The sequence below is a fragment of the Anoplopoma fimbria genome, unplaced genomic scaffold (genome assembly GCF_027596085.1).
Source record: "Anoplopoma fimbria isolate UVic2021 breed Golden Eagle Sablefish unplaced genomic scaffold, Afim_UVic_2022 Un_contig_8531_pilon_pilon, whole genome shotgun sequence".
In the NCBI taxonomy this organism is placed as follows: domain Eukaryota; kingdom Metazoa; phylum Chordata; class Actinopteri; order Perciformes; family Anoplopomatidae; genus Anoplopoma; species Anoplopoma fimbria.
The window spans coordinates 1-8,791 of NW_026553248.1; the positions used below are offsets into that span (position 1 = coordinate 1).

The window sequence follows — 8,791 nt, forward strand, 5'->3', positions numbered from 1 at the left end:
GCCGCGTACTCCAGAACCGGTGCTATGCGTGGAGGTGAGCCCAACTATATCTAGCTGGTAGCGTTCCACCTCCCGCACCAGCTCCGGTTCCTTCCCCGCCAGAGAGGTGACATTCCACGTCCCTAGAGCTAGTCTGTAGCCCCAGCCTGCCGCCCAGCTCACATTGCACCTGACCCCAATGGGCCCACAGGGTGGCGGCACGATGTAGCTTTTTCGGGCTGGGCCCGGCCGGGCCCCATGTGCCAAGGCCCGGCCACCAGACGCCGCCGGCGAGCTCCCCTACCAGGTCTGGCTCCAGGAGGGTGCCCCGGTTTCCCTATTCCGGGCGAGGTGCCACAACCTTGCATCGTCCGATTCATTGAGGTTTGGTGAATCGCTCTTAGTCTGACCCCTAGACCACTTTGCCTTAGTTCTTTCACAGGTAAATTAAGTGTTTCCTTTATGTGTTGAGAAAATCCTCCTTGTTCTTCTTCTTCAGCTAAATACATTTTCATTTCCTGTTTGGATGAACTACTTACTGGAGACAAAGACATAAGTCATAACCAGCATCTAAAAAAGATTATTAATTAGTTTGGAACGAAGCTGAACCAGACAAACTGTGATGAGGAAGCATACGCCCATCAGCTGACTCACCTGAGACGAACATCACCACTAGAGATGACTTAAACAGAGTATGAAGAGATAAGTTGGTGATGATGATAAATCTTTTAGTTCTTTGGCTTTAGGTTTGTTAGAAATGAACTTAATTGAGATGAACCGAGTGGAAACTTTATCGTATTAGTTAAAACAAATGTTGATAAACTGCATTATTTGTAGTAATAGATTGTAATATATCGCTGTGTTCAATATAGCAATGTTTGATAAAGCAATAATATCGTATCATGACTTATTGTGATAATATTGTTTCACGGGACTTCTGGTGATTCCTGCCTTTAATTATGATAATGCAAATAATAATAATAATAGTAATAATAATAATAATAACAATAATAATAATAATAATAATAATAATAATGATTATTATTAAAGTAAAAGAGACTTGTGGCCAAACTGCTGTTGGCCACATTTATTATGAAGGATAAGGGAAAATATGTGCTTCCTATTAAAACTGCAATTCAGTCTAAAACAAGCGTGACTGTGTTTATATGTGTGTGTGTGTGTGTGTGTGTGTTTATGTGTGTGTGTGTGTGTGTGTGTGTGTGTGTGTGTGTGTGTGTGTGTGTGTGTGTGTGTGTGTGTGTGTGTGTGTGTGTGTGTGTGTGGTCACCACATGTCCCTGGCTTTAAAATATAATAATCAGATTAATCAAAACCTGTTCCCAGTGGAAAGTACATTGACTCAAGTACTTACTTAAAAATAAAATCAAGATACATTTACTTTATACTGTACTACATCTCAGAGGTAATATTGTACTTTTTACTCCACTATAAGTGGTATCAGTACTTTTACTGTGTGGTATTAGTTCTTTCACAGGAAAATGAAGTGTTTCCTTTATGTGTTGAGAAAATCCTCCTTGTTCTTCTTCTTCAGCTAAATACATTTTCATTTCCTGTTTGGATGAACTACTTACTGGAGACAAAGACAGAAGTCATAACCAGCATCTAAAAAAAGATTATTAATCAGTTTGGAATGAAGCTGAACCAGACAAACTGTGATGAGGAATCAACGCCCATCAGCTGACTCACCTGAGGAACATCACCACTAGAGATGACTTAAACAGAGTAGAAAGAGATAAGTTGGTGATGATGATACATCTTTTAGTTCTTTGGCTTTAGGTCTGTTAGAAATGAACTTAATTGAGATGAACCAGTGGAAACTTTATCGTATTAGTTAAAACAAATGTTGATAAACTGCATTATTTGTAGTAATAGATTGTAATATATCGCTGTGTTCAATATAGCAATGTTTGATAAAGCAATAATATCGTATCATGATCGTGATAATATTGTTTCATGGGACTTCTGGTGATTCCTGCCCTTAATTATAATAATGCAAATAATAATAATAGTAATAATAATAATAATAATAATAATGATAATAATGATAATAATAATAATAATAATAATAATAATAATAATAATAATAATCCATCCATTTTCCGTAACCTGCTTATCCAGTTAAGGGTCGCAGGGTGCTGGAGCCGATCTCAGCTGTCAATGGTTGAAGGCAGGATACACCCTGGACAGGTCTCCAGCCTATCACAGGGCTGACATATATAGACAAACAACCATTCACACTCACATTCACACCTACGGGCAAGTTAGAGTCTTCAATGCACCTAAGCTGCATGTCTTTGGACTGTGGGAGGAAGCCGGAGAACCCGGAGAGAACCCATCCACACAGAAGGTTGTCTGGCCCGGAATTGAACCTGGGCCCCTCTTGCTGTGAGGCGACAGTGCTAACCACTACACCAACAGCCCTTAATAATAATAATAATAATAATAATAATAATAATAATAATAATAATAATAATAATAATAATAATAATAATAATAATAATAATTATTATTATTATTATTATTAAAATAAAAGATACTTGTGGCCAAACTGCTGAAAAATATGTGCTTCCTGTTAAAACTGCACTTCAGTCTAAAACAAGTGTGACTGTGTTTATGTGTGTGTGTGTGTGTGTGTGTGTGTGTGTGTGTGTGTGTGTGTGTGTGTGTGTGTGTGTGTGTGTGTGTGTGTGTGTGTGTGTGGTCACCACATGTCCCTGGTTTTAAAATATAATAATCAGATTAATCAAAAAAGTACATTGACTCAAGTACTTACTTAAAAAGTAAAATCAAGATACATTTACTTTATACTGTACTACATCTCAGAGGTAATATTGTGCTTTTTACTCCACTATTAGTGGTATAAGTACTTTTATTGTGTGGTATTAGTTCTTTCACGGGTAAATGAAGTGTTTCCTTTATGTGTTGAGAAAATCCTCCTTCTTCTTCTTCTTCTTCTTCTTCTTCAGCTAAATACATTTTCATTTCCTGTTTGAATGAACTACTTACTGGAGACAAAGACAGAAGTCATAACCAGCATCTAAAAAAAGATTATTAATTAGTTTGGAATGAACCGGACCAACTGACGTGGAAGTTCCGCCCATCAGCTGACTCACCTGAGACAAACACACAAACACAAACACTGAGAGACCAGTACTAAGAGAGGACATGTACTGGACGGAGTACTGGGAATACTGGGATAATTCCACTTCAACCAGCTGCTGAATCCACAAACTGAACAGAAGATTCACAAGAACAAAGACTCAAAGTGAAACGTTCAGGGAACAGAGAGCGGCCGAGTTTACAGCTTCACTCAGAGACTAAATGGCTTCAAGGTTAGAGGAAGATTTCTGCTGTTCTGTCTGCCATGACGTCTTTAAAGATCCCGTCATCCTGTCATGTTGTCACAGCTTCTGTAGAGTCTGTCTGCAGAGCTGGTGGACAGAGAAGGAGATCCAAGAGTGTCCAGTTTGTAAGAGAAGACATTCTAAGGGTTCACTACCTCCTAACTTTGCTTTAAAGAACCTGTGTGAGAGTTTCTTACAGCAGAGAGATCAGACAGCTTCACAGACTCTCTGCAGTCTGCACTCTAAGAAACTCAAACTCTTCTGTCTGGACCATCAGCAGCCAGTGTGTCACATCTGCAGAGATTCAGAAAAACACACCAACCACAGAATCAGACCCATCGATGAAGCTGCTCAACAACACAAGAAGAAACTTCAGGAAACTCTGGAGCCCTTAAAGAAGAAGTTAAAGGTTTTTAAAGAAGTTAAAGTGAAGTTTGATCAAACAGCAGAACACATAAAGGTCCAGGCCCGACGCACAGAGAGGCAGATTCAGGATCAGTTTAAGAAGCTCCACCAATTTCTAGAGGACGAAGAGGAGGCCAGGATGGCTGCACTGAGGGAGGAAGAGGAGCAGAAGAGTCAGATGATGAAGGAGAAGATGGAGGCTCTGAGCAGAGAGATAGCAGCTCTTTCAGACACAGTCAGAGCCACAGAGGACGAGCCGAGAGCTGAAGACGTCTCCTTCCTCAACAACTACAAGGCTGCAGTGGAAAGAGTCCAGCAGCGCCCCCTGCTGGAGGATCCACAGCTGCTCTCAGGAGCTCTGATAGACCAGGCCAAACACCTGGGCAACCTGACCTTCAACATCTGGAACAAGATGAAGGACATGGTCTCCTACACTCCTGTGATTATGGATCCAAACACTGCTGATCCAGATCTCATCCTGTCTAAAGATCTGACCAGTTTGAGACGAGGAGAGAGACAGCAGCTTCCTGATAATCCAGAGAGGATTGATGATTTATATTACTGCTCTGTTCTGGGCTCTGAGGGGTTTAACTCAGGGACTCACAGCTGGGACGTCCAGGTTGGAGACCGTTCACACTGGTCTCTCGGTGTGTTAGCAGAGTCTGTCCAGAGGAACAGAGACATATGGTCTGGATTATGGACAATATGGTTCTATGGAGGTAAATACAGAGCTCTCTCCCCATCATCAAATCTACTCATTGATCTCAAAGTCCAGAAGAAGCTCCAGAGGATCAGAGTGAATCTGGACTGGAACAGAGGAAAGTTGTCGTTCTCTGATCCTGATACCAACACACACATACACACCTTCACACACACTTTCACTGAGAAGATGTTTCCTTTCATAAGAACTGATGATGAACTGAAGGTTTTACCAGTGAAGGTCTCTGTGACTGTAGAACAACAGACATAGATGATGATGATGATGATGATGATGATGATGATGATGATGGTGGTGGTGATGGTTGTGATGGTGATGATGATGACACTTTGAGGATCATGTGACCATGTTGTCTAGAGATCTAGATGATCAGCTGAGCAGTATGACAGTTACCTTATGCTGCGTTCATGCTCCATCCAGTAAAAATGAGTGTTGGGTGAAGGTTAATTGGTACGTTATCATGATGTGTTCAAATGTAATCATGTAAAATGTAGTGTTGTGTGAAGGAGATGTTTCTAGCTCTAAGCAGATTATAATACATCACTAAAACTACTAATGACTAGATTTGATTTAATCAATACAAATACAATCTTTTTTATTTCCTTATTATTTGAAATGTGTTTTTTAATCAAATCACCACTAGAGATGACTTAAACAGAGTATGAAGAGATAAGTTGGTGATGATGATAAATCTTTTAGTTCTTTGGCTTTAGGTCTGTTAGAAATGAACTTAATTGAGATGAACCGAGTGGAAACTTTATCGTATTAGTTAAAACAAATGTTGATAAACTGCATTATTTGTAGTAATACATTGTAATATATCGCAATGTTCAATATAGCAATGTTTGATAAAGCAATAATATCGTATCATGACTTATCGTGATAATATTGTTTCATGGGACTTCTGGTGATTCCTGCCCTTAATTATAATAATGCAAATAATAATAATAATTATGATTATCATTAAAATAAAAGAGACTTGTGGCCAAACTGCTGTTGACAACATTTATTATGAAGGATAAGGGAAAATATGTGCTTCCTAAATTAAAACTGCACTTCAGTCTAAAACAAGCGTGACTGTGTTTATGTGTGTGTGTGTGTGCGTGTGTGTGTGTGTGTGTGTGTGTGTGTGTGTGTGTGTGTGTGTGTGTGTGTGTGTGTGTGTGTGTGTGTGTGGTCACCACATGTCCCTGGCTTTAAAATATAATAATCAGATTAATCAAAACCTGTTCCCAGTGGAAAGTACATTGACTCAAGTACTTACTTAAAAATAAAATCAAGATACATTTACTTCATACTGTACTACATCTCAGAAGTAATATTGTACTTTCTACTCCACTATAAGTGGTATAAGTACTTTTACTGTGTGGTATTAGTTCTTTCACGGGTAAATGAAGTGTTTCCTTTATGTGTTGAGAAAATCCTCCTTCTTCTTCTTCAGCTAAATACATTTTCATTTCCTGTTTGAATGAACTACTTACTGGAGACAAAGACAGAAGTCATAACCAGTATTAAAAAAGATTATCAACCAGTTTGGAATGAAACTCAACCGGACAAACTGTGATGAGGAAGCATACGCCCATCAGCTGACTCACCTGAGACAAACCAGGAAACACACAAACACACTGAGAGACCAGTACTAAGAGAGGACATGTACTGGACGGAGTACTGGGAATACTGGGATAATTCCACTTCAACCAGCTGCTGAATCCACAAACTGAACAGAAGATTCTCAAGAACAAAGACTCAAAGTGAAACGTTCAGGGAACAGAGAGCGGCCGAGTTTACAGCTTCACTCAGAGACTAAATGGCTTCAAGGTTAGAGGAAGATTTCTGCTGTTCTGTCTGCCATGACGTCTTTAAAGACCCCGTCATCCTGTCATGTTCTCACAGCTTCTGTAGAGTCTGTCTGGAGGACTGGTGGACAGAGAAGATAATCCAAGAGTGTCCAGTTTGTAAGAGAAGACAATCTAAGGAACTACTATCTAACTTTGCTTTAAAGAACCTGTGTGAGAGTTTCTTACAGCAGAGAGATCAGAGAGCTTCACAGACTCTCTGCAGTCTGCACTCTGAGAAACTCAAACTCTTCTGTCTGGACCATCAGCAGCCAGTGTGTCTCATCTGCAGAGATTCAGAAAAACACACCAACCACAGAATCAGACCCATCGATGAAGCTGCTCAACACCACAAGAAGAAACTTCAGGAAACTCTGAAGCCCTTAAAGAAGAAGTTAAAGGTTTTTAAAGAAGTTAAAGTGAAGTTTGATCAAACAGCAGGACACATAAAGGTCCAGGCCCGACGCACAGAGAGGCAGATTCAGGATCAGTTTAAGAAGCTCCACCAGTTTCTAGAGAAGGAAGAGGAGGCCAGGATGGCTGCACTGAGGGAGGAAGAGGAGCAGAAGAGTCAGATGATGAAGGAGAAGATGGAGGCTCTGAGCAGAGAGATAGCAGCTCTTTCAGACACAGTCAGAGCCACAGAGGACGAGCTGAGAGCTGAAGACGTCTCATTCCTCAACAACTACAAGGCTGCAGTGGAAAGAGTCCAGCAGCGCCCCCTGCTGGAGGATCCACAGCTGCTCTCAGGAGCTCTGATAGACCAGGCCAAACACCTGGGCAACCTGACCTTCAACATCTGGAACAAGATGAAGGACATGGTCTCCTACACTCCTGTGATTCTGGACCCAAACACTGCTCATCCAGATCTCATCCTGTCTGAAGATCTGACCAGTGTGAGACTAGGAGACAGACAGCAGTTTCCTGATAATCCAGAGAGGTTTGATGATTACTGGTCTGTTCTGGGCTCTGAGGGGTTTAACTCAGGGACTCACAGCTGGGACGTCCAGGTTGGAGACAGTGAACACTGGTCTCTCGGTGTGTTAGAAGAGTCTGTCCAGAGGAAGAGAGACATATGGTCTGGATTATGGAGAATATGGTTCTGTTTAGGTGAATACAGAGCTCTCTCCCCATCATTAGATCCATTCATTGATCTCAAAGTCCAGAAGAAGCTCCAGAGGATCAGAGTGAATCTGGACTGGAACAGAGGAAAGCTGTCGTTCTCTGATCCTGATACCAACACACACATACACACCTTCACACACACTTTCACTGAGAAGATGTTTCCTTTCATAAGAACTGATGGTGAACTGAAGGTTTTACCAGTGAAGGTCTCTGTGACTGTAGAACAGACGACATAGATGATGATGATGATGATGATGATGATGATGATGAAGATGGTGATGATGAACATCAATCACTTCATGAGTGACACTTTGAGGATCATGTGACCATGTTGTCTAGAGATCTAGATGATCAGCTGAGCAGTATGACAGTTACCTTATGTTGCGTTCATGCTCCATCCAGTAAAAATGAGTGTTGGGTGAAGGTTAATTGGTACGTTATCATGATGTGTTCAAATGTAATTATGTAAAATGTAGTGTTGTGTGAAGGAGATGTTTCTAGCTCTAAGCAGATTATAATACATCACTAAAACTACTAATGACTAGATTTGATTTAATCAATACAAATACAATCTTTTTTATTTCCTTATTATTTGAAATGTGTTTTTTAATCAAATCACCACTAGAGATGACTTAAACAGAGTATAAAGAGATAAGTTGGTGATGATGATAAATCTTTTAGTTCTTTGGCTTTAGGTCTGTTAGAAATGAACTTAATTGAGATGAACCGAGTGGAAACTTTATCGTATTAGTTAAAACAAATGTTGATAAACTGCATTATTTGTAGTAATAAATTGTGATATATCGCTGTGTTCAATATAGCAATGTTTGATAAAGCAATAATATCGTATCATGACTTATCGTGATAATATTGTTTCATGGGACTTCTGGTGATTCCTGCCCTTAATTATAATAATGCAAATAATAATAATAATTATGATTATCATTAAAATAAAAGAGACTTGTGGCCAAACTGCTGTTGACAACATTTATTATGAAGGATAAGGGAAAATATGTGCTTCCTATTAAAACTGCACTTCAGTCTAAAACAAGCGTGACTGTGTTTATGTGTGTGTGTGTGTGTGTGTGTGTGTGTGTGTGTGTGTGTGTGTGTGTGTGTGTGTGTGTGTGTGTGTGTGTGTGTGTGTGTGTGTGTGTGTGTGTTGGGTCACCACATGTCCCTGGCTTTAAAATATAATAATCAGATTTATCAAAACCTGTTCCCAGTGGAAAGTACATTGACTCAAGTACTTACTTAAAAACAAAATCAAGATACATTTACTTTATACTGTACTACATCTCAGAAGTAAATATTGTACTTTTACTCCACTATAAGTGGTATAAGTACTTTTACTGTGTGGTATTA

The 8,791-nt window shown here is 39.8% G+C and overlaps 2 protein-coding genes across 2 annotated transcripts; both read left to right on the top strand.

Moving 5' to 3' along the window:
- Positions 1 to 3,320: 3,320 nt before the first annotated feature.
- On the top strand, positions 3,321 to 4,718 carry LOC129116409 (nuclear factor 7, ovary-like). Its single transcript, XM_054627312.1, has one exon. It carries the CDS (start codon positions 3,321 to 3,323, stop codon positions 4,716 to 4,718), a length of 1,398 nt encoding a protein of 465 aa, XP_054483287.1.
- Positions 4,719 to 6,273: 1,555 nt separating this feature from the next.
- LOC129116408 (E3 ubiquitin-protein ligase TRIM39-like) lies at positions 6,274 to 7,662 on the top strand. The gene is made up of 2 exons (XM_054627311.1): positions 6,274 to 7,411; positions 7,442 to 7,662. The coding sequence occupies exons 1-2, from the start codon at positions 6,274 to 6,276 to the stop codon at positions 7,660 to 7,662; spliced, it is 1,359 nt and encodes a 452-aa protein (XP_054483286.1).
- Positions 7,663 to 8,791: the final 1,129 nt, after the last annotated feature.